This window comes from Pelophylax lessonae (genome assembly GCF_965119305.1).
Source record: "Pelophylax lessonae genome assembly, chromosome: 4".
NCBI lineage: Eukaryota > Metazoa > Chordata > Amphibia > Anura > Ranidae > Pelophylax > Pelophylax lessonae.
In genome coordinates this window covers 22,561,440-22,587,588 of record NC_138771.1, presented here as the reverse complement: position 1 = coordinate 22,587,588, position 26,149 = coordinate 22,561,440, and the positions used below count along the sequence as shown (strand labels likewise).

At 43.7% G+C, this 26,149-nt stretch overlaps 1 protein-coding gene across 1 annotated transcript in view; it reads right to left on the bottom strand.

The window, feature by feature from the left end:
• Nucleotides 1–734: 734 nt before the first annotated feature.
• Nucleotides 735–26,149, bottom strand: part of CILP (cartilage intermediate layer protein) — a 126,216-nt gene continuing 100,801 nt past the window's right edge. Inside the window, exons 7-9 of the mRNA XM_082255267.1 lie at nt 21,794–21,902; nt 12,355–12,512; nt 735–3,397 (exon numbers count right to left, since the gene is read on the bottom strand). Coding sequence (XP_082111393.1) covers nt 1,050–3,397; nt 12,355–12,512; nt 21,794–21,902 — 2,615 coding nt within the window. The 3' untranslated portion in view covers nt 735–1,049. The remainder of the gene's footprint in view (nt 3,398–12,354; nt 12,513–21,793; nt 21,903–26,149) is intronic.

Below are 26,149 nucleotides of genomic sequence, written 5' to 3'. Positions count from 1 at the left end.
ATACACTCTTAGCTGAGCATGTGCAGAGTGACTCCTTTGGCTCTGTTCTATCTGGAGATGGATTGGAGACGGTGGAAGTTAGGGAAGGATCAGAGAGCTTTTTTTTTTACACAATTAACCCCTTAAGTTCCACGGTGAGTATGACAAGCATGCTTTACTGCACATAGAGACTGATTTTACTGTTGTGGGTTTAGCAACACTTTAATGTTACCTTTACAATCACTTTAAATCAGAAAGTACTGAAGCCAGTGAGTCAGTAAACAAGCCAAATAACTAGTAGAAATGGCAGCCCCAATATTTTTCTCAGGAAAGGATACATTTTTTTTTTTTACAGTAATATATGTATTGGAACTGGAATTGTGCTTTAATGCAGCATAATGACATAACCTTATGGCATAATGCTTCCAAAAGCTAGGCTTCATAATGACACACAAGCAATTCTCTCTTGTAAATTGGAATTTATAGACTACTTGTGTCTGCAGCATTCTAGTATACTGTAAGAGATCATGTAAAGATCATCAGTGGGCCATGTACAAGGAAGTGTATTTTTGCATTTATCAGCCAATTCTCTGGAGGAGGAGGGGATGGCATTGCTGAAAAGTACAAACTACAGGATGACAGAAGGAAGGTAGTCTATAGGTCAGCCAGACGTACTATAATTTAGGTCTTTTCAGAGGTAAAGAGTCTGTGTGCCGTTAGTGATTTCACTCAATCAAGAAAGAAAAGTATTTTCTTAAGTTCTCCCCTGACTGCTGTAAGGTTGTAAGGTAGTACAGCAGTGACAGGTAATTTATTTGATTTCCTTTTTACATGAGTTATGTTGATTCCTGTGGTTCTTGGGTGACTAATGGAGAAAGCCTTGAGTACAGGTATTGATAAATGTATATATTCAGTTTATTCATTTGTAACTTTTTCCAAAACCATCTCAGCCAATGACTTTTAAAACTGACTCATCACTTGTTAGCCATGGCATTTAGCAGAACATTTTTAGCGTACCAATGAAGGGTAAATGGTATGCAATAAAAACTGACTTGACGTTGGTTTATTATCTACTGGGTATTGCTGCGCTGTCTGGTAGCTAAGAGGGCCCTCAGTCTATTTGTTAACCTAGGTCCATTGCTTTCTCTTTGTTGTCTTCCATTTCTGCCACCCTGTCTAGCAGCGCTTGCGGCAGCCAGTCCATTCCCAGTACGGAACACACTCTGCTGCCCAACATCTCTGTCCAAGCAGTTAAAGGTAAGAGCTACTCCTACATTGCTCTTCATGACCCTTGAAGTCCCATCAGAAGTGCCATCAAAGCATCTGCCAAGGGCAATCTCTTTAGCAGTTCTTGGATCCTGATCAGTGACCGTGTAGATACCATAATTGTGCCCAAGAGGGTCAAGAGGAGCTAACATTGTATACTCGTTGGTGTCATTGTTGACCGCCATGGGTACGTGATTGATAAGATATTCATGCAGCAAGGTGTTAATGGCTTCTCTTCGACAACTTCCTTGTGGAACAATCTTCACAAGTGTACGGTCAACTCGATCTTGATCATACAACATGCCACTACATTTGAATTCAATGCATGCTGAAGACAGATTGGATTCCTCCATATCTCTGGTACTACGTACATCTCTAATGCCATATAGTTGACCAACTGTCTGGGGGTGCGTGCCACCCATGTTTCTAGACCTCACAATAATCTCCTGAGGACCAATAATCTTAACTTTCATGTAGCAAGCTCTATACTCCATTGGCTTTGGCCACCAAGCTAAATAGTCTGCAGTCCAGCTCATTGGGTCATCTTCATTAAAAGATACAGCATTGAAATCATACCTGTCACCTTCCACTCTGGAGAATCGAAAATGTGCAGCACTGTAGGGTGCCTCTTCACACTCTTCAAGTTTGTCGTAAGCATAAACAGGACCGTTACTCTCTTCAGCAACATTGGGACTTGGTTTAGCTACACTGATGCTAAAAGCTGTCTTCTTCACCTTGGGATCGTCATGATCAGTTCTTCTGTAATTCAGTTTATTCAGATAGGGCTGTGGAACACCAATAATATTTGGGTTGAATTTGGGAGAAGAAGCTACTGGCTCCAGTTCTTCTCCTCCCAGCGTGGCTGTTACAAATGCAGAGTACGCATCTGGGCTTTGGTCATCACAAAATGCAGGCAAACAGGCCCCATTTGAACCAGTTATGGCACTGTCAAAACGACCCCAAGCACGAGGATTGGAAGAGAATCCTGCCGTAGGTTCCATATTTATTAGGTTCACCACTACACCTTCTATTTGTTCACTTGGTAGAAACCTTTCACTTCTGTATGCACGGACTTTAACATAACACCTTCGGCTTTCAGGAACATCAAGGTTAAAAAGTCTTCTCTCTCTTATTTCCATGTTACCAACAAGGAAAGTTCTCTCCTCTCTTTTACCGCGTCGAACTGCACCTTGAACAAAGTCTCCTTCTTCCTCCCAGAGTCCAGTTTCTGGGTTTAGGGACCATAACTTCATTTTCTCAAGGTGTTCCGACATTTTGACTTGCGTGGAGTCAAGGAAGACTTTAACTGCTCCTGCGTTCAAAGATTCTATACCTTTCTCATCAGTAAAGTCAACAGAGAACATTCCATAAGATCTTAGTGGCATGGTATCTCCTTCCTCATTGACAAAATTTAAGTCACTCTGTGCAGCAGGGGCAGTTGATACATTTCGTGGATCCAAAAATGTGACGCTGGCTTTAACCTTTCCATTGAAAGGCTCTCCATTCTTTCGATAGAAAGAGTTTGGTGGAATTTCCAGTTCAGCTATTGGGTCACTGTTTTCTACATCTCCGAGTGCTATCTGATTTGTATTCATTGAGTCCAGTATCACTGGCGCTTTTCGCCTAAGAAGATGAACCTCATGAAAGACAGTGCCCCCTTTTTTACTGAATGGAAGAACTTTTGTGGTGTTAACAAATTTCTGTAGTCGGTCAACAAAAGTAAGAACCAACCTTTCTGTGTCTGCAGGAACTTGGATGGAGAATGTGCCTTTGTACCCTGTCATGCTGACTCTGGCATTTCCCATGTATATGTGCCCAAATCTCATGGGCTCCCCTGTATCAGAAGCAATTGCTCTTCCACGGACAATTATTTTGGTCTCTGTGCACTTGAGACAACCACACTCAACAGCCACTTTAACTGGAAGAACATAGCCTTGACATGAGATCTCTTTTTCTTGTGTCTTAGTGATTCCACAGCAGTAGGGTACTGCATCTTTACACCGCAGTCCATTCTCCAGATCTCCAGGACAGGAAGTGGAGGGGCACTTTCCCACATTGTAGTAAAAAGAATTGGTTGTATTTTGAAAACAGTCGTGAGGAAGCCTAATGAGATGTTTCTCTGGTTTGGAATTGCAGGCATGTTCTTCATTAGCTGAAGAAAATATAAGATAGAAAATAATTATAAACACTTTGAAATATGTTGTTGTATTAATACACTATCATCTATTCCAATGGTCTCCACACTGCGGCCCATGGTCTGGATGTGGCCCTTTGCTTGCCTTTGTCCAGCCCTTGAGGCACTATTTCATTCTATCCACTGACACCAATTATGGGACACCCTTCCTCCAACTGACATCAGTGATGGGAAATTATTCCTCCCACTGACACCAATGATAGGGGCACTTATCTATTCACAGACGCCAAGGATTGGGCATTATTCCTCCCACTGACACCCATGATGGGGCACATTTCCTCCAACAGATGCCAATGATAGGGCACTATTCTTCCTCTAACTACCAACAAAGAACATCATTTCTCCTTCTCATACCAACAATGAGGCTCTATTGCTCCTACTAAAACCAATGAAGAAGCATTGTTTTCTTTCACTGATGTCAAGGAGTTTTCTATTTCCACCAGCCACTGTCTGGTCACCCCTAAGCTTAAAGGACAGTTAAGGGCTTTTGTTTAGAAGGTTTGGAGACCCCTGATCTAGTCTGTCATAATAGTATATACTGTAGGAGTATATAGGACCTCCCCCAAACTCATTGCTGCTGTGTAGAGCTGTATTACATTAAAGTATAACTAAAGGCAAAACTTTTTCTTAGTTGTGGATAGAGGGGAGATGAATTAGAACCCCTGTCAGGGTTTTATTGCTGTCTGTGCCCCTGTTATAATGTTGTACCCTCTCTATTGTCCTGGTGACTTTTATCATTGAAAGTGAAAGAATATCCAAAATGTTGAGAGCCAGCAGATGGAGCTCTAGGCCCTTTTCACATGTTTACCTGTCTATCCTAAGCCTGTTGTTTTTCAGAGCACAATAGCTCAAGCTGAAACTTACACACAAAACCAAAAATTTCAGAGCAGAAACTCGTCCCTCTCTCTTACTCACCTTCCAGATTGCCCTTTATGAAGCTTTAATCAACCATGCTCTTGCTTTTGCAAACAATGCTCTGTGAACCATGTGTCACAGTGCATTCTAAATATCTATATAGATACTATAAATGCTAAATAACAAATATAAAATAGTTTCAAAGTGCTTCAATTACTTCATCCTGCTTGGAATGGTGGCTCATTGTAGATTAAAATCACTTCTTTATTGCTGTCAATTTTAGCTGTAGCTCCACCCCAGTCTGAAGCCCAATTTATGGGCATTCTTGTAGGTGAAGGCAACACTAAGCTCCCACCCACTCTCCAAACTGACTGTTCTATTACTATTATGAATGCACAACCAACTCTGCCGGGCTGTGTGATTGAGTTGCCTAATGTTAGTAAACATATAGGGCACCAGCATATCTATGACACAGCCCCAACAGTGCTGCTTGTTCATTTACAATGGGGAAATTAATTATTTGATCCCCTGCAGATTTTATAATATTGCCCCCTTACAAAGAAATGAGGGGTCTAGCATTTTTATCATAGGTGTATTTTAAATCGATAGAGACAAAATATCAACCAAAAATCCAGAAAAAAAAACACATTATACAAATGTTATAAACTGAGTTGCAGTTCAGTGAGTAAAATAAGTATTTGATCTCCAAGCAAAACATGACTTAGTACTTAGTGGAGAAACCCTTGTTGGCAAGGACAGAGGTAAGACGTTTCTTTTAGTTGGTTACCAGGTTTGTACACATTTTAGCAGGGATTTTGGTCCACTCTTCCTTACAGATCTTCATCCAAGATATTACAATACAATTGCCCTGTCCATTGGTCCCTCAATGCAGCAAAATTGGCCTGTACCTTTAGCAGAGAAACAGCCCCAAAGCATAATGTTTCCACCTCTGTGTTTGACTGTAGGGATGGTGTTCTTAGGGTCAGATCATTTTCAGACCTTTTGCTTTCTTTTTTTTATAGCAAATACTCTTATTTATCCCTTCAATCTAGGCCTCACCAAGTATTATGGCAGTTGTAGTATAACCTCATCTTAATCTAAAATAATCCCATGTCAAAGATTTTTATAGCAACTTGTTTCCATTTCCTATAGAATAAAGGTTGTCTAAACCATCTATAATATATCTATATTCTTGTTTTAATTGCCAAGGCCATATGAGAAATTAAAACTCAAGTGATTATCTCACTTTCACACCCTAATTTCAATTACACAGGTACATTTCCTTAAAGTGTAACTCAACTTTCATGAATATGCCCATACCTATCATCTCTATCTGTATTTATATTTTTTGCTACTTATGTCATATTCAATAAAATATATATTTGGTCAGTTTGTGTGTGTGTGTATATATATATATACACACAAACTCACCAAATATATATTTTATTGAATATGACATAAGTGACTGACCTCCCTCATAGTCCCACGGCCATTGTTTCATTCTCTTTGTATGTTCATTAGAGATGGAGGTCAGCCACTGGGTATACCTCAGATCATATTCTCTCTTTTGTCTGTAATTTTGGGTGGAAGACACCCGGGTCCATGATCTGAAGTATCACTAATAGGAATCTCTAAGTTTTTCTCCAATTCTAATTTATTTTTTATTTTTTTATATCATATTTTATTTACTTATTTATTTACATTTTTATATTTTTTCTTTTTTGCATATTTTTCTGCTCAGTTGTATTTTGTTCCACCCTTGATCCAGGGAGGCTATGTGATCGCCCCGTCTGATAGTTCATTCTTAATAGTAAAAGATCGTTCAGCGCTTCAGGGTTGTGTGATCTATTTGTGGTGGCTTGTAAACATACTCAGGCCTGGCAGATAGATAATACAGCCCTGCAGCGCTGAATGATCCTTTACTATTATGAATGAAGAGCTCCGCATCGCTGTCTGATTATTCAGAAGAGTAAAAGATCATTCAAGCTGGAGTACTGTGTGATCTATCTGCCTGGTCTGTGTATGTTTGCAAGCAGCCACAAATAGATCACACAGCCCCGAAGTGCTTAATGATCCTTCACTATTATGAATGAAGAGCTCCGCATCGCTGTCTGATTATTCAGAAGAGTAAAAGATCACTAAGTGCTGCAGTACTGTGTGATCTATCTGCCTGGGCTGTGTATTTTTGCAAGCAGCCACAAATAGATCACACAACCCTGCAGTGCTGAATGATGTTTTACTATTATGAATGAACAGTCGTGCCGATGGTGTTGGTGCCATGTAAGGTGCAGTCCTGCAGTGCTGCTTGTTCATTCACCATAGTAAAAGATCACTCAGTGCTGTGGTACTGTGTGATCTATCTGCCAGGCCTGAATATGTTTGCAAGCACCAGCTGATAGATACACAGCCCACAGCGCTGAATGCTCTGTTGTGAATAGCATTCCTGGTCTCCAACATAGTCCTGGCCACTAGAGACCAGAGAGACAAACATGAAAATCGTGGTACAAGCGAAAGTAATCCTACTGCAAGCGAAAGTAATCCTACTGCAATACAAAGTCCATCATAAATAAAGCCTATGAGGGGTAAAATTGTGTTCCTGGAATGGGATAAAAAGTCCACTGATTCAGCGCCAGCCTTCTGTAGGGGAGCAGAAGCGATCTCCAAACATGCAAAGAAAGCAGATATAGGTGTCTCTGAGTGTAGACTGTTGGTATACTCAGGGCCGGCGCTACCAGTAAGGCGACATAGGCAGCTGCCTAGGGCGCAACTTAGCAGGGAGCGCCGGTGGAGCCTGACCCGAGGTAAGTGACTTACAGTAAGTCACTGAAGGGGTTTTAACCAGTGGCCGCCAGCCTGTCCATTAGGGGCGCCGCCTCCCCCCTATCCATGTGTCCGGTCCCCTAATCTACATGCAGGGTGTCGGATGCATGCATTCCAATGAGGGTTTTTTTTTCTTTTTTTTTGAAGCACGTGATTAAAGCCAGAGGCTCTAAAAGGCTTCAAAAATGGTGGGCTCGGGGCACAGAGCACTGCGCTCTGAGCCCAGCCAGTTGTGTAACAATAACGAATGAATATTTGCTATTGCCACACTGATTCTCCTCCCGACCGATGGAGCACCAGCCGCCACTGGTTTTAACCCCTTCGGCAACTTGGGATGGAGGGTGGGAGAGCATATGGGGGGGCGTCAATTTTAATTTTGCCTAGGGCGGCAAAAATCCTTGCACCGGCCCTGGGTATACTTAATAAAAGCACAATGAAAAAAACTCACATTTTGGAAGAGAATATAAGACACATCATTATGTTACAGGCGTGCGGTGGTATATAGACCCCACTGGTCTGTGCTGACCACTCTTGCGTCTGTCCTGGACGACTAGCTGGTGGTATGATGGAGAAGAGCCGAACCTGAGGGCTGGAATGCACCCTGGACCTTCAGCGATTTTCGTGATGAAATCACTGGCGTGTTGGTGACATGTTTTGGAGCATGAACACTCGAGAGGTGGAGGGAGAACTCGAAAGGTGGAGAGAATGCACGTTCCTTGGGCAGCCTCAGGAGTGTGATAAAGAAGCACGCATTCTCTCCACCTCTCGAGTGCGCCGGTGATGTCATCACGATCAGCGCTGCGGTCAAGGGTGCGTTCCAGCCCTCGGTTTCGGCTATCCTCCATTATTCCACCATCAAGTCAGCCAGGATAGCCACAAGAGGGGTGGAGATGGCTCTCAGCATGGACCAGTGTTGTCTTCATACCACGAAGGCCTGTAACCTAATGATGTACCTTATAATCTCTTCCAAAATGTGAGTTTTACTTGTAGTGTTTTTATTAAATATACCAACAGTCTACACTCGGAGGTGCCTGTATTTTTTTTTTTGAAAAAGAAACCCCCTTAGGTTTGTGGGACTTTAAGGGTAACAGTAAAGGCTCTCATAAGAGAAGTTTTAACGTGTAATAATTATAAAATTTTTTATTTAGTAAGGTTGTGGTTGTAACAGACAATCATCATAAACTGTACATGTTTAAGTCATAGACTCGAAAAAAAGCATGAATGATACAATACAGTTGTAGGTACATAGCAGAGTCCAACGCGTTTCAAACTGTTTGTTTTAGTACATAAATCTTCCTCAGGGAGTCTGCATATGTTCCTGAAATACATAGTTAAATATAAGTTCCAAGAAACAGAATATATATAAACATTTTACAATGAAAAGTTTTTTATACATGAAAAAAGTATTATTTGCATCTGCGACCACATGTTGCCCTAAAGAGGTCCTGGAAAGCCTCTTGCTAGTCCAGGATACTCCTAGAGAGGAAACCTACTCCCAGAGATTGAAAGGGAAAAAGGAGAGAGGGGGAAAGGGAAGAAGAGGAAAGGGGAGGGGAAAGGAAGAAAAGGGAGGGAAGGGGGGGGAAAAAGAAAAAGAAAAAGAAAAGAAAGGGGGAAGGATGAAAAGACCCCTTGTGTTAAAAAGACATACCTGCAAAACAGTAGAGCCCAAAAGAAGGTTCCCCTTCGGGGGGGTAAAACTCCCATGCGTTGAGAGCTAGAGTCAGGTATAAAGATTTATTCTGTATCTGAAACAGTGAGTATATTTACAACTGTCAGAGATCCAGGGTTAATGTAAGTATGTATATAAACATTGTTACAGAAAATATTCATGTAAATTCACCTGTTATGATGATTTTCATGTAGACATATAAAGAGGGGAAAAAAGAAAAACGAAACCAGGAAAAATAGGGAAAAAAGAGAAAAAAGCTGATTTTTCCCAAGGAAATATTATCTTCCGATGTATATATCTCTCAGATTTATTAGAGTGGGATCCTATCAGGGGAAAAGAAAATGTATCTTTTCAGCTTTGGTAGATCAAGATAATGTATATATTATATTAAGTAATGTGATTGTAATAGCTCTTACCTCATTAATTTATTGGAGGGTGTGGGGTATCCCATCAGTTTCCAAGGGTTTTGGGGAAACCTAAATCTTCCCAATGGGAATATAAATCCTTGCCTGAAAGGTATAGGACAGGGATAATATGCCTATATAGGTATACATTTTGCATATCTTATTATTAGTTAAAAATAGGTATTCCACCTGAGAAGATCATACCATTCAGATTGAAGCCTGTCGTCACCGTATCCAATGAGGACAGCGGCATATCATCCTATGAGATATAGGATGTGATCTAAAGTTACTCGTCCTATGGATCCTGATAGTCACATAAGGAGAAAAATAAGATAAAACCCACTTTTAATAAGTTGCCATCGTAGTTAAGAAAAAAGTTTTTAGTTATATAGGTCTCCTCCAGAGTACTCACTGTTATGTATGGATATCGGAGCGATAGGCGTTCTGTGTTGCATCGGAGAGATAGCTCTTCGTTCTGGCTCTCGGCGTCCCCTTAAGTACCCAAATGTCCAGAGTCTCGTGATGATTCCCGCGGGAACTTTGTAAATAGTTACGACATATCCGTCTTTTGCCACCGGAAGTTCCTCGGACTGGCGGTGACATCACATCCGCCCAAATCAAAGGCTCCGACGTGTGTCATTTCCGCCTGAAGTGCCCGGAGATTATTCCGCTGGACTGGCGGTGACGTAATATCCTCCCTTTTCTCTAATAGACTCCGCTAATATGTCCGCCTAAGTTGTAGCGGTATAGTCATGCGGTGGATACATAGAGGGGGGATAATTTTAATTAAATTTAATTTTTAATTGAAAGTGAAATAAACTTGTGAATGGGATAAATAATACCTATCTATATTGTATATAGAGACTGCTAGTGGACACTTGTTTTAAAAAAGGGGAAATCTGTAAAAGATAAGGGGCGTTATCTTTTACAGATTTCCCCTTTTTTAAAACAAGTGTCCACTAGCAGTCTCTATATACAATATAGATAGGTATTATTTATCCCATTCACAAGTTTATTTCACTTTCAATTAAAAATTAAATTTAATTAAAATTATCCCCCCTCTATGTATCCACCGCATGACTATACCGCTACAACTTAGGCGGACATATTAGCGGAGTCTATTAGAGAAAAGGGCGGATATTACGTCACCGCCAGTCCAGCGGAATAATCTCCGGGCACTTCAGGCGGAAATGACACACGTCGGAGCCTTTGATTTGGGCGGATGTGATGTCACCGCCAGTCCGAGGAACTTCCGGTGGCAAAAGACGGATATGACGTAACTATTTACAAAGTTCCCGCGGGAATCATCACGAGACTCTGGACATTTGGGTACTTAAGGGGACGCCGAGAGCCAGAACGGAGAGCTATCTCTCCGATGCAACACAGAACGCCTATCGCTCCGATATCCATACATAACAGTGAGTACTCTGGAGGAGACCTATATAACTAAAAACTTTTTTCTTAACTACGATGGCAACTTATTAAAAGTGGGTTTTATCTTATTTTTCTCCTTATGTGACTATCAGGATCCATAGGACGAGTAACTTTAGATCACATCCTATATCTCATAGGATGATATGCCGCTGTCCTCATTGGATACGGTGACGACAGGCTTCAATCTGAACGGTATGATCTTCTCAGGTGGAATACCTATTTTTAACTAATAATAAGATATGCAAAATATATACCTATATAGGCATATTATCCCTGTCCTATACCTTTCAGGCAAGGATTTATATTCCCATTGGGAAGATTTAGGTTTCCCCAAAACCCTTGGAAACTGATGGGATACCCCACACCCTCCAATAAATTAGTGAGGTAAGAGCTATTACAATCACATTACTTAATATAATATATACATTATCTTGATCTACCAAAGCTGAAAAGATACATTTTCTTTTCCCCTGATAGGATCCCACTCTAATAAATCTGAGAGATATATACATCGGAAGATAATATTTCCTTGGGAAAAATCAGCTTTTTTCTCTTTTTTCCCTATTTTTCCTGGTTTCGTTTTTCTTTTTTCCCCTCTTTATATGTCGACATGAAAATCATCATAACAGGTGAATTTACATGAATATTTTCTGTAACAATGTTTATATACATACTTACATTAACCCTGGATCTCTGACAGTTGTAAATATACTCACTGTTTCAGATACAGAATAAATCTTTATACCTGACTCTAGCTCTCAACGCATGGGAGTTTTACCCCCCCGAAGGGGAACCTTCTTTTGGGCTCTACTGTTTTGCAGGTATGTCTTTTTAACACAAGGGGTCTTTTCATCCTTCCCCCTTTCTTTTCTTTTTCTTTTTCTTTTCCCCCCCCCTTCCCTCCCTTTTCTTCCTTTCCCCTCCCCTTTCCTCTTCTTCCCTTTCCCCCTCTCTCCTTTTTCCCTTTCAATCTCTGGGAGTAGGTTTCCTCTCTAGGAGTATCCTGGACTAGCAAGAGGCTTTCCAGGACCTCTTTAGGGCAACATGTGGTCGCAGATGCAAATAATACTTTTTTCATGTATAAAAAACTTTTCATTGTAAAATGTTTATATATATTCTGTTTCTTGGAACTTATATTTAACTATGTATTTCAGGAACATATGCAGACTCCCTGAGGAAGATTTATGTACTAAAACAAACAGTTTGAAACGCGTTGGACTCTGCTATGTACCTACAACTGTATTGTATCATTCATGCTTTTTTTCGAGTCTATGACTTAAACATGTACAGTTTATGATGATTGTCTGTTACAACCACAACCTTACTAAATAAAAAATTTTATAATTATTACACGTTAAAACTTCTCTTATGAGAGCCTTTACTGTTACCCTTAAAGTCCCACAAACCTAAGGGGGTTTCTTTTTCAATTTATGACGGGATTATGGTAACCAATTACCTGGTAGCTATCTATACTATTTTACACGTATTTTTTTTTTTTTCTTTACTAGAGACCACCACTGTAACTCATGATTCCTTCTCCTTGCTAGCAGCATGGTCTGAAAGTGGACGGTAAATTCCAACCATGCTGCTTAGCAGTGGTGGGATCAATCTGAACAGCACCAATTGCAACATGCTCTTGGTTCTCTTACGGATTAAATAAAAGTTTAAAAATGTTGGTGACACATTGTCTCCAATACATGAAGTAAGCTTCACCCTTTGTTTCATCTCACCAATGAGCTTGAGCTTGGCAGGACTGGATTTCACAAATCCAGCATCATTCTTGGCCTTGCAGTAGTACTCTCCAGCCTGGCTAATTTGCAGCTTCCTCAGAACAAGTTGGTTACTGGATTTATAAACGCTTTGATCCAGCAAAGTGCCGTTATGGTACCTGTAAAATAAGAAAGGTAAGAGTTCTGCTATTAAAGGGAAACTACAGTTAAAAATGAAATTTTTCCTATTAATAATATGTTAAATATCGTTATCCTTGATGTTATTCATTTCCTGGCTAGCTGCTTGTGTAGCTTAGAAAGTCTTGGTTAAACTAGACAAACAGCTTCTTCCTGTTCTTCACTGACAACGCTATCTCCCTTTATCTGAATTTGTTAAGCTGTCTTTCACTTCCTGAAAAGTTTGACGTTCTTTCTTAGACAGGCATACCTAGTCCTGCCCAGCCCCATCCCTCCTATCCTCCACAGAACATGATCTCCTGTCTTCATAGCCTCGTTTTGGCTAGCAGCTTCTCCTGAGAGAGGAGAGGGGGGGGGGGGGGTGTCACGTGACCAGTGCAATATATGAAAGAAATTAGGTACAAAGGAACATTTTTGAAAGTTTAGAAGGATGCATACAGATCAATTTATTTTGCTCATTACATGTGAGTAATGAGTTGTAGGCTCTATTTCTACTGGTGTTTGGACACACAAAGTCGCATGACAAGTCACAGCCCATTGATTTCAATGGCCCTGATGTGACAACACTGAATACTGCAAAATAAAGGTAGAAAAACTGAATTTTTTTTTTTTTCATTTTGATACATAAGGTTGAACTCACATTAATAAGAATTAAAGAATGAGAATTTAATTTTTTAATGATAATTTAAGGGGGGGAATTTAACCACTTAAGCCCCGGAAGATTTTACCCCCTTCCTGACCAGGGGGTATTTTGCGATTCGGCACTGCGTGACTTTAACGGACAATTGCGCGGTCGTGCGACGCTGTACCTAAACGAATTTGACGTCCTTTTTTTCCCACAAACAGAGCTTTCTTTTGGTGGTATTTGATCACCTGTGCGATTTTTTGATCACGCGCTATAAACAAAAAAAGAGCGTCAATTTTGCAAAAATAACAATATTTTCCACATTTTTTTATATGAAATTCCCCCCAAAAAAAAAGTAAAAATCAAAATTTTTTAAAATTTTCGGCCAATTTGTTTTATGCTACCTATGTTTGGTAAAAAAAAATCGCAAAAAGCGTATTTTGATTGGTTTGCGCAAAAGTTATCGCGTTTACTAACAAAGGGAAAGATTTTTGTCATTTTTGTTGTTTTTTTTTTTTAACGCGTAATGGCGGCGATCTGCGATTTTTTTTGCGGTACTGCGACATTGGGGCGGACAGATCGGACCCTTGACTGACATTTGTGACACTTTTGGGGTTACCAGTGACATTTCTACAGTAATCAGTGCTATACATATGCACTGTTACTGTAAAAATACACTGGTTGTGAAGGGGTTAACTTTATTTGGAAGGGAGGGGCTGTGTGTATCCCTAGGGGCGTGCTTTCTACTGTGATTGGCTGTGGCTTGAGCTGTAAGGACACTGATCAACGGATCTACATAGTAGATCCGTTTTATCAGTGTCTTTACAGCGAGGAGAATGACAGGCAGCTTGTTTACACAAGCTGCCTGCCTTTCTCCCTCTCCCCCGCCGATCGCCGAGTGACCGGCGGACATCGGGTCCGCTGGTCACACGCGCGGGGGGGTCCGTGACCACGCGCTCGCTCCCTAGATCCTCACAAGCTAGTGACGTAGCCCTACGTCACTTTGCCTGTGAGGGGCTGACTGCCGACGTAGATCGGCGTTAGGCAGTCGGCAAGTGGTTAAGGTAATTTAAGATATTACGCTGTACTTCCGCTTTAACATAAATTGTCTTCAGTAACATACATTCCCTGCTGCAGCTCTTCTTCGATTCCACGGGTGTGCAGATTAGGAACCTGATAACAGAATGACATTATAGGCAAAGTTCACCTTTATTAACCACTTTACGTCTGCTCACATTGCTGCTACTGCAGCAATGTGGCTCGTTATCGTCCAGCGACGTAGACTCCTCCCTTTGTGGGCAGGGCGCGCGCCGCCGGAGGCTCGCTCCCGCTGTGTTCAGTCACAGCGGGAGTCGGGCCAGGGGAGTAGCAGCGGCGATTGCCGCTGCTCTTCCCCGATCGTCGGGGAATCGAGTGTGGATCTCCTAAGTGACAGGCAGTGACAGATTGCAGGGTTCAGCATAGCTGAACCTGCGATCTGTCCCTGTGTCACTCAGTCACCTCCCCCCACACATGTCAGTAAGCACCAGGCATACATTAACCCCTCCCTCTCCAATAAAATTAACCCCTTCCCTGCCATTTTTACAGTAACAGTGCATATTTATAGCACTGATTACTGCAGTAATGTCACTGGTACCCCCAAAAGTGTCAAAAATGTCAGTCAAGGGTCCGATCTGTCCGCCGCAATGTCGTAGTCCCGCAAAAAAAAAAAACGCAGATCGCCGCCATTACTCGTAAAAAAAAAAACACCAAAAATGACAGAAATCTTTCCCTTAGTTAGTAAACGCAATAACTTTTGCGCAACCCAATCAAAATACGCTTATTGCGATTTTTTTTACCAAAAATATGTAGCAGAAAACAAATTGGCCAAAAATGTAAAAAAAAAAATTATTTTTACATTTTTTTATAACAATATTGTTATTTTTTCAAAATTTACGCTCTTTTTTTGTTTATAGCGCAAAAAGTAAAAATCGCACAGGTGATCAAATACCACCAAAAGAAAGCTCTGTTTGTGGGAAAAAAAGGACATAAATTTTGTTTGGGTACAGCGTTGCACGACCGCGCAATTATCAGTTAAAGTCACACAGTGCCGAATCGCAAAAAGTGGCCCAGACGTAAGACAGCAAAATCCTCCGGTGGTAAAGTGGTTAAGTATACATGTTCCATAAACACTCACAAAAGAATGCAAAGCTGAAATATACAAATAGGCAATTACAGCTTCCAACTGCATAGAGCTCACTAAAACGGAAAATTTATATCAAATACTTACCGTAATTTTCCTTTCCTGATGGACTCCATGGCAGCATACGTATCGGGTTTGGCCCCGCCTCCAAACCTACCCATAGGACCTCACTCCCATAAATCTTTGCTCCTGTTCAGCACACGTGTTCTGTAACTATCCTCCACAGAAATCCGGGAGGGAACTCCTGCTGCCATGGAGTCCATCAGGAAAGGAAAATTACGGTAAGTATTTGATATAAATTTTCCGTTTTCCTGACAGACTCCATGGCAGCATACGTATCGGGAAATAACTCGCCGTACACACAGGGTGGGAAGGTGCTGAACAGAAAAGTTTAATGCATTTTGTCAAACAGACAGGACTTGCAAACCAAAATTCACAGAAGAAAGAGCCGCTGGCTCAACACAGTAATGGGATAAGAAAGTGTTAATAGAGGACCACGACGCTGCTCTGCAAATGACTTCAGGAGCCACATGTCTGGATACTGCCCAGGAGGTAGAGATGCTCCGCGTCGAATGAGCTGTAACTACTGCTGGAGGGGTCAAGCCCTTAGCCCTATAAGCCCACTGGATGGTCTGGATGATCCAAGAGGAAATGGATCTCGTCGAGGCTCTTGAACCTTTGTTTTTTCCATAGAAGGTAACAAAGAGATGTTCTGATTTTCTGAAAGAGGAAGTGGCATCTAAATATTTCTTAATACACTCTCCAACATCCAGCGGATGAACCGAAGATTCTTCCTCTTCCTGTCTAAAGGTTGGTAATACTGTTTCTATGTTTTCATGGAAGACAGAGGTCCTTTTTGGTCTCGCATCCAGCATGGGGATGAGCACCACTCTGTCAGGAAAAAAGGTTAAGAAAGGCTCTTGTGTCCCAAAGGACCCAATTTCCGACACTCTTTTTGCTGAGGTTATAGCTACCAGAAACACTGTTATCAGTGTAAGCTCTCTTATGGTCAAGGAATCAGACATGTCTTGAATCTGACTCGCCAGGAAATCCAGAACTAGTGGCAGATCCCACTTGGGAAACCTGGGTTTTCTCTGAGGTCTGATTCTCACTGCCCCTTGGAAGAACTGACGAATTAGGGCATGAGTGGCCCAGGAGATCCCTGTAAAAGCGGAAATAGCCGAGACCTGGACTCTGAGCGAACTCACTGATAGAGGCAAATCCAGTCCTGATTGGAGAAAGCTCAATACATCCTGGATCTTAATTGAAGATTGAGGATCAGGCCTTGTATTCAGTTGTGCAGAAAATTTTTCCCAGATTCTCTGATACACCCTGTTCGTTGAGCTTCTTCTAGCACTAAGTAATGTCGAGATTGCCGTTTCTGGACAGCCTAAAGCCTGTAACCTCCTCCTCTCAACATCCAGACCCTGAGATGTAAACGGTCTGGGCACGGATGGAGTACAGACCCCTGGGACAACAGATCCGGTCTGAAGGGTAGCGGGATTGGGTCTCGGACACTGAGTAGTGTCAGAAGGGGAAACCATGGCCTGTTCGGCCAGAAGGGAATCACCGCCACTACCTCCACTGGCTCCGACCTGAGTCTCCGAAGGAACTGCAATACAATCGGAATTGGTGGGAAGGCGTATGCCCTGTGGAATCTCCACTGATCCGAGAGTGCATCTATCCCTGATGCTTGTGGATCTCTGAATCTTGAGTAGTACTTCGGCAGTTTGTGATTGCAGGGGGAGGCGAAGAGGTCTACCTCTGGACAAAGCCCCAATGTTAGGATCCAGTTGAACGTTTCCTTGTGAAGGGACCACTCATTGTTGTCCAGATCCACTCTGGACAAGAAGTCTGCTTTGACATTCTGGACTCCTGGAACATAAACCGCTGAAAGATTCGAGAGATTTTTCTGTGCCCAGGACATAATCGGCTCCACTTCCCTCAATAGGGACCAGCTGCGTGTTCCCCCTTGTTTCCTGATGTATGCCACTGCTGAGGTGTTGTCCAGGCGCAGCATGACAGGTTGGTCTTTTGTCAGGTGAGCAAATGCTCGAAGAGCTTGGAATGCTGCTCGGAGTTCTAGTATGTTGGATACTATTCCTCGAGTGGAAAACTCCCACCTGCCCTGTGCCACCTCCGACAGACAGTGGGCACCCCAGCCTATGTTGCTGGCGTCCGAGGTAACCACTACCCACGGAGCTGGCCTCAGAGAGTGGCAGTTCAGCAGGTGGTCTCTGCATAACCACCAGGGGAGACTCGCTCTCATTGAAGGGGTTAAGAAGATGCGTTGATCCAGATGCCACGTATCCCATTGCTGAAGGAATCCCTTCTGAAAGGGTCTCATCCTCCACAGGGCCCACTTCACCATGGGGACTACTGCGACCATAGTCCCGATCACCTTCAGGCATTGACGTGCCTGAAGATGAGAGGATGAGAGGGCAAAGCGAATCCTGTCTCGAAGAGTCCCTATCTTTTCCTCTGGAAGAGAGATAGTCGCCTTCTCTGTGTCGAACAGAGCGCCCAAGTAGATCAGGGACTGAGTTGGAATCAGGTGACTCTTCTCCTTGTTGAGTAACCAACCAAACTTCTGGAGAGTGGACACGACCTGCTCCAGATGAACTAATAGTTGGTCTCTGTCTTGGGACAACAGGAGTAGATCGTCCAAATAGTGGTGAAGACGGATACCTTTCAATCTCAGTAGGGCTACCACGGCCAATAAGATTTTTGAAAAGGTCCGTGGAGATGTTGAGAGCCCGAATGGGAGACAGATAAACTGAAGATGTAATCCTCCCACTTCGAACCGGAGAAACCTTTGAAAATCTTCGTCCACAGGGACATGAAAGTAGGCGTCTTTCAAGTCGATGGACACCATCCAATCTGCCGGCTGGACTGACTGCTGTATGGACAACAGGGTCTCCATTTTGAACCTTTCTTTTTTTATGAATTTGTTCAAGAAGGTCAAATCTATTACTGGTCTCCATGATCCGTTTTTCTTTTGGACCAGAAAGAGCGGAGAATATATTCCTTGGCCTCGCTCGGACTCTGGAACGGAGATGACAGCCCCTTGAGCAATGAGAGCTTCGACGTAAGAAAACAAAATCTGACGCCTTTCTTCTAGGCATGGTATGGCAGTAGGCAGGAACCTTGAGCCTGGCCTCTCCTTGAAGACCCACTTGTGGCCTGAAGACACCGTCCTGACGGCCCAGGGGTCCTGAATCGAAGCCGCCCAGACATGTCGGAAGGAGCGTAGACGCGCACCCACCCGACATGTCTGAGCGGGCCCACCTTCAAAAGGACTTAGTGGGCTCACGGTCCCCCGAGGAGACGTTCTTTGTCGTCTTCCTGGAAGACTGTCTGGATCTCCAGTTCCGGTTGAACTCCCGACCAGGTCTATAGAACGAGCTTCCCTGGCCCGGTCAGGCACAAATTTTCTGGTAGGCTGTCCTTTCTTGACGTTGAACTGGCGCCGATCCTGGGGAAGAAACCCAGACTTACCGCCTGTAGCCCGGGTTATGGCCTCGTCAAGTTTATTCCCGAAAAGGGAGGACCCCTCAAAGGGAATACGGCACCAAACTTGCTTTGATGCCGGATCCGCAACCCAAGGGCGGAGCCAAAGAGCTCTCTTAGCTGTGACCGAGGACAGCATAACTCTTGCCAATAGACGGATCAAGTCTATGGAAGCCTCCCCAAGGAACGACGCGCCCAGCCTAAGCTCCTGGATTGGAGCGCTTCTGGCCACCTCCTCCGAAACCGATCTGACCGATTCGTCTACCACATCAGCACCAAGACTCCATGGCTTTGGATAGAGCAGCCAAAGCCAGGACTGGTTTACAGGCCATACCTGCTGTAAGGTAGATTCTCTTCAAATCAGAGTCCATCCTTCGGTCCAACGGGTCTTTAAATGAGACCGTATCCTCTAAGGGAAGGGTCACGTGCTTGACCAGTCTCATGACTGCTGCGTCAACTAGGGGAGGAGACTCAAGATGTTTCACATCATCCTCTTTGAAGGGGTAAAGTTTAGCCATCTTGGATACTAAGGAATTCTTTCGTTCCACCTTTTTCCACTCCTCCAAGATGATTTCACCCAACTCTCCCAGGAAGGGAAAATTAACACGCTCCTTATTGAGCTGTTTAAATTACTTCTTCTGCTTGGGAGGGGGAACAGCTGACTCTTCCCAATTTAAGGTCTCTCTGACCGCTTTAACCAGGGAAGGCACCAAGGTATATTCAAAACCCAAGCAGGGATCTTCATCTTCAGAGTCGCTACCCGACAAGAGCATCGACTGATGGCTTGTGTGGGCCGACTCGAAATCTTCCTGTACCTGTAGTGCTACAGGGGAAGGGCTTGGGGAAGCCGTTGCAGTGTCTTGAGAACGACTGACACCCAACTCTGCCAAAGAGTCCTTTACCACTCTCTTGACCAAAGCCTCAATGCGTTGATCGGAAGTATCCCTTTCTCCCGCAGCCTGGGAGAAACATCTGTCACAGAAAAGCTTCCTCTCCGGGACACTAGCGCCACAGCCCCTGCAACCTGCTTTGTCAGGTCTCTGTGCGTGGCTGGCTGAAGTGGACGCTTTACGATGATGTGAGCCCGAACGGGACTTTCCAGTAGAGTGCCGGTGGCGAGAGCTTGAGCGCCTTTCACTTCTTTGAGAAGAGTGCCTAGTCTCTGAACGAGGAGGGCTGTGAACAAGAGAAAAAAAAAGAAAACACAGACAGGAAGCTAGGAACACTTGAGGAACACCCCACCCCCTATAACCCACAACCCCACCAAGAAGCCCCAAATACCTGTTAGGGGCGGGCTGACCACCGGAGGGCAAAGTAGCTTCCATTCTGATGCTGACCTACAAGAATGAGCCGGACAGCATGTCAGAAAAACCAGCAAAGCGGGGGGGGGGGGGGTTGCTCCCAAACTGGGGCCAGTACTCACCAGGAACCAAGGTTAGCAGGCAGAGCGGCAGCGCACAGCAAAATGACCACAAAAACGAACGATCTTCGTATGTGTAACACCCAGTATCAGCAGTGTGTACAAACACAACACTGCTGACAGCTCTGGGGTTTAAATATGGCGCCTGGTGACGTCATCAGCGATCGCCACCGACGCCAGCTTACTGCGCATGCGCCGTGCTTACACTGCGCATGCGCGAGAACCAAGCCTCGTTCCCGAGGCGCCGCACATGCGCAGTAGCGCGCACCGGAGGCCGATCAGGAAGTGAATCGCTGACCGGCCCCGGACCACTAGCCACCAGGGAAGGCAGGAGAAAAACCAGGTAAGACATAAAGGCACGAGCAAGCAATAATATAAACAAAATAGCTGCCATGGAGGACTTTGTACTCACGGACCGCAGATCACCAGGGATGGATGCACACACCGGACTTATCTCATTCTTAGGGTACCGGCCACCCGCAGCAGCTGGGCTTTTTGGCCAAGGCTGCATACATCTTCGCCCCTACTCCATACCCCGCAGCAGCTGGGGCTTATTGGAGAGCTCCATACCCGACTGGTAGAGCCATCCATCACCCGGAATCCATCTTCAGGTAGGATATCAGGTAATCCTTTGGAGGACAAAAAAAGAACACGTGTGCTGAACAGGAGCAAAGATTTATGGGAGTGAGGTCCTATGGGTAGGTTTGGAGGCGGGGCCAAACCCGATATGTATGCTGCCATGGAGTCTGTCAGGAAAGAGAACATACAGCCCCACCTAGTGGCCAAAAACAAGAAATGACAGTGCCAATAGAGCATTAAAGCGGAGTTCCGGGCACAAAATCTGTATTTTTTTTTTGTGCCCCTCCGCTAGCTACACATAACCTGAAAAGGAACTGGATAGTTATATATATTTTTTTTGTACACTCACCTTGTAATCGAAGATCGTAAATACTCACCTCAGGGTACTTCCTCCTCCAGCGCCGAGGCTCACCCCGTCACTTCCTGCCTCGCAATGATTCCTGGGAGCTGAACGTCATCGCTCCCAGGAATCAATGCGACGGCACCGGCCCCGCACGTCACTTCCGGGCGACGCCGCATTCCCCTGCTAAACAGCTTCTGGGCATGCCCAGAAGCTGTTTAGGAATGCGGCGCCGCACCGGAAGTGACGAGAGGGGCCGGTGCGGCGCATTCTGGGAGAAGAAGACGTGGAAGAAGACACCGAAGAGGACCGCGCCGGCTTCAGCTGCCCACAAGAGAGATGGAAACGCTGTGGAAGAAATTTTCAAAGTAAGTATTTCTTCTTGCAGGTAAGTGCGAACCGGTACAGATCAGAGGCTAGCCATTGTGGAATGTGCTAGCCCTGACTGTCCTGGGGGTATGCTTATTGAAAAATGACATCTGTGCCCGGAACTCCGCTTTAATATTGCACACTACAAAGTCAGATAGTAATAACCAGCATTGAGAATGTGATTATGTTAGATTGGTCAAGAGAAGCATATCCAAGGGTTTCCTTAACATTACTCACCACAGGTACTGCTCTATGGCTGGTTCACCCACAGCATTACAGCAGAAGGTCACACTTTGGCCCATTCTTCTGACTTTAGTCTCAGGGTTCTCCACTATATAAGGCTTCTCTGAGAGGGAAAAATGTAAAGAATGTATAGTGGTTTTGCATAAAAAATTTAAATAGTTTTTACTTTTAGGTCCTTTTCACACTTGTGCGACTTGGGACTGCAAAGTCGCATGACAAGCTGTACTCCATGATTTCCAATGAGTACCGTTCATATCTGTGCGTCTTCAAGTCGCAACAACTTCAAAGTAGTCCCTGCACTACTTTGGGCCAAATTTAATGCGTCTTGAGGTCCATAGACATAGGCTTGCTTCAAGTCCAGTCAAAATCGCGGCAAAATTGTGTAAACAAATCGGGGCAAAATCACTGTAAAATTGAGCGGCTTTTAGGTCACATAAGTGTGAAAGGTGCCTAAGTCAGTTAAAGTCATCAGCTGGTTGAGCAAAACATCATCCTTTTCTGAGAGAAGACCATAGTTTACAAAGCTCAGTAGCGTAAGATGAAATTTACTAGACATGCGCAGTTCGTTCCGTAACAAATTTGTTTTCGGATGAAATTCGGCATATGCGTTCATTCAGGACCATCCAAATGAACGAAAGACTCTTGACGAATGCATACGAAAACGAATTGTCAGAAAGAACGAAAATCTGAAAGAACGAAAACTCGAAAATACAAAAATCCGAAGGATGAAAAACGATTCAACCTACGAGTTTAACGAATTGATCACATTCGGATAATTTTGTTTTTCGTATTTTTGTTCTTCCCAACTATTCAGTATCGCTGAATATAAAGAAATAATTGATGAATGCATCCGGGTGGGCAGTGTTAGTGTGTTATCTCTGGCCAATGAGCTTGTCCCTTATTCCAGACAGGGTGTGGTGGGCCGGTGGCACTGTTCTGTTGGATTTGTGAGTCTCTTGTGACACAGAAGAGTGAGAGATAAATTAATACAAATGCATCAGAAGTTATGAATTATCTGAAGTAACGAATGCCAATCATAATGAATGATCCGATAAACAAAAAAAAAAAAACAAAAACAAAACACATTTTTCGGTAGTGCACATGTCTAAAATTTACACACATGAACATAAATGAGGGTCTCCCTATGAGGTTTATTTACTAAAACTGGATAGTGCAAAATATGGTTTAGCGTCTAACTTTAGCTTGTTTAACCTCTTCCGGACCACCCGCCGCCTTTTTACTGCAGCAGTGCGGCCCTCCTACGCAAACCGACGTAGATCTACATCGGTCGCGCGCCTGCAGCTAGGGGGCGAGCGCTCCTGCCCCCACTCGGTATCGGCGAAGCTGATGCACGGGGCAGGCGGCTCTGATTGCCGCCTGACACCCGCGATCGCTCCCCACAGAGAGAAGGACGGTCAGCTGTTGTAAACACAGCTGACCGTTCTTCTCCCTGGAATGATCACAGAGCCCCTGTGATCCTTCTATATAGGATCACAGGTCTCTATGGTCATTTCACAAGCCACGCCCCCCCCACAGTTAGAATCACTCCCCTAGGCTCACATTTAACCCCTTGATCACCCACAGTGTTAACCCCTTCCCTGCCAGTGTCATTATTACAGTAACAGTGCATATTTTTAGCACTGATTACTGTAGTAATGTCACTGGTCCCCCCAAAAGTGTCAAAAACGTCAGTTAGGGGTCCGATCTGTCCGCCGCAATGTCGCAGTCCCGCTAAAAATCGCAGATCGCCGCCATTACTAGTAAAAAACAAATAAAAAAATAAAAATGACATAAATCTTTCCCCTAGTTTGTAGACGCGATAATTTTACACAAACCAATCAATATATACTTATTGAGAATTTTTTTTTTTTTTTTACCAAAAACATGTAGCAGAATACAAATTGGCCTAAAATGATGAAAATATTTGATTTTTAATTTTTTTTTTTTATTGGGAATGTTATATAGCAGAACGTGAAAAATATGTTTTTTTTTTTTCAGAATTGTCGCTCATTTTTTTGTTTATAGCACAAAAAATAAAAATCACAGAAGTGATCAAATACCAACAAAAGAAAGCTCTATTTGTGGGGAAAAAAGGACATCAGTTTTATTTGGGTACATCATCGCACGACCACGCAATTGTCAGTTAAAGTAACGCAGCGCTGTATCGCAAAAAATGGCCTTGGGGTAAATCCTTCTAGTCCAGAAGTGGTTAAGTTGGCTGGTTTATATGCAGAACTGCACCAGATTTTGCACTTTTCAGTTGTAGTTAATCAACCCCTATGGGTCCCCAGAGAGGTCTTAAGTAGATGCCAAGGATGAAAGCACCACAAGTTTACAGTAAGTCCAGAATAGCTTTTTTGTTCTTCAGTGCTGCTGAACAGACGTCAGCACTGCCTTTCATACTAATACATCTTCTTTTGACACAAGTGAATGAGTCACAGCAGTGAATAACAGCCCTATCCTACTTGGCTCTGTCCTAAGCTGTAATTCAGTGGTTTCCAAACTGCAGCCTGTGGACCCAAAGCAGCCCTTTGCATGCCTTCAACTGGCCCTTGGGGCACTAATAGTGACACAAACAATAGGGCACAATTCCTCCCACTGTCACTAACAATGGGGCACTATTCCTCCCACTGTCACTAACGATGGGGCACCATTCCTCCCACTGACACCAATGATGGGGCACTATTCCTCCCACTGACACCAATGATGGGGCACTATTCCTCCCACTTACACCAATGATGGGGCACTATTCCTTCCACTGTTACCAATCATGGGGCACTATTTATCCCGCTGTCATCATTGATGGGGCTCTATTAATCCCGCTGACACCAATGATAGGGTTCTATTCCTCCCACTGTCACCAATAATGGGGTTCTATTCCTCCCACTGTCACCAATGATGGGGTTCTTATCCTCCCACTGTCACCAATGATGGGGTTCTATTCCTCTCACTGTCACCAATGATGGGGCACTATTATTCCCACTGGCACCAACAATGGGATACTATTTCTCTCACTGTAACCAATGATGGGGCTCTATTCCTCCCAAAGTCACCAATGATGGGGCACTATTCCTCCCACTGTCACCAATGATGGGGTTCATTTTTCTCTCACTGACACCAATGATGGGCCGCTATTTCTCTCACTGTCACTGATGATGGGGCCCTAGTTCTCTCACTGTCACTATTGATGGGGTTCTATTTCTCCCACTAACACCAACAATGGGGTTTGTTTTTCTCTCACTGACACCAATGATGGGGTTCTATTCCTCCCACTGTCACCAATGATGTGGCTCTATTCCTCCCACTGTCCCCAATGATGTGGCTCTATTCCTCCCACTGTCACCAATTATGTGGCTCTATTCCTCCCACTGTCACCAATGATGGGGTTCTATTCCTCTCACTGTCACCAATGATGGGGCACTATTATTCCCACTGGCACCAACGATGGGATACTATTTCTCCCACTGACACCAACAATGGGGTATTTCATCTCTCACTGACACCAATGATGGGGTGCTATTTCTCCCACTATCACCAATCAAGGGGCTCTATTCTTCCCGCTGTCACCAATGATGGGGCTCTATTCCTCTTACTGTCATCAACGATGGGGCACTATTACTCCCACTGACACCAACAATGGGGTATTATTCCTCCCACTGACACCAAAGACAGAATACTATTCCTCTGAGTGGTGCCAATCATGGGCACTACTCCTCCTATTAACACCAATTATAGGGGCACCATTTATACCTTTGACAGCAAAGATGGGGCACTATTTCTCCAACTGATACTAATATAGGGACACTATTCTTCCCATAGACACCAAAGATGGGGAATTATACTTCCCACTGATACCAATAATAAAGCACTATTCCTCCCTTTGACAGCAATGATGGGGCACTATTGCTCCCACTGATACAAACAATGGGGCATTGTTCCTCCTTCCACTTTTTACAAGTGCTAGGACCACTAGCGACAGTCTGGCCCCCTCTAAGGTCTGAAGGACAGTGAACTGGCCCTTTGTTTAAAAAATTTGAGGACCCAATTTCTAATTAGAGACAGATAGGCAGTTTTAGCAAGCCCATAGTTCTGGGAATAATTTCTTATTGCTATACCCATGTAACTCCTTCTTGACTGCTCATAGATCAAAGTTGTGATGTGTTCACACATCATGACAATTTGACTTGTTTCAGAAGATGACACAGAGGTAGCACTCTGGTCAGTTGTTCCTATCAATGGCAGATCATGAAGCAGAAGTAGAGAGACAGAGTTGCTACTTGGCCAAAAAAATTGGATTCCTACATACTTATCTGTAAAATGTATTTCTTGGAGTACATCACAGGACACAGA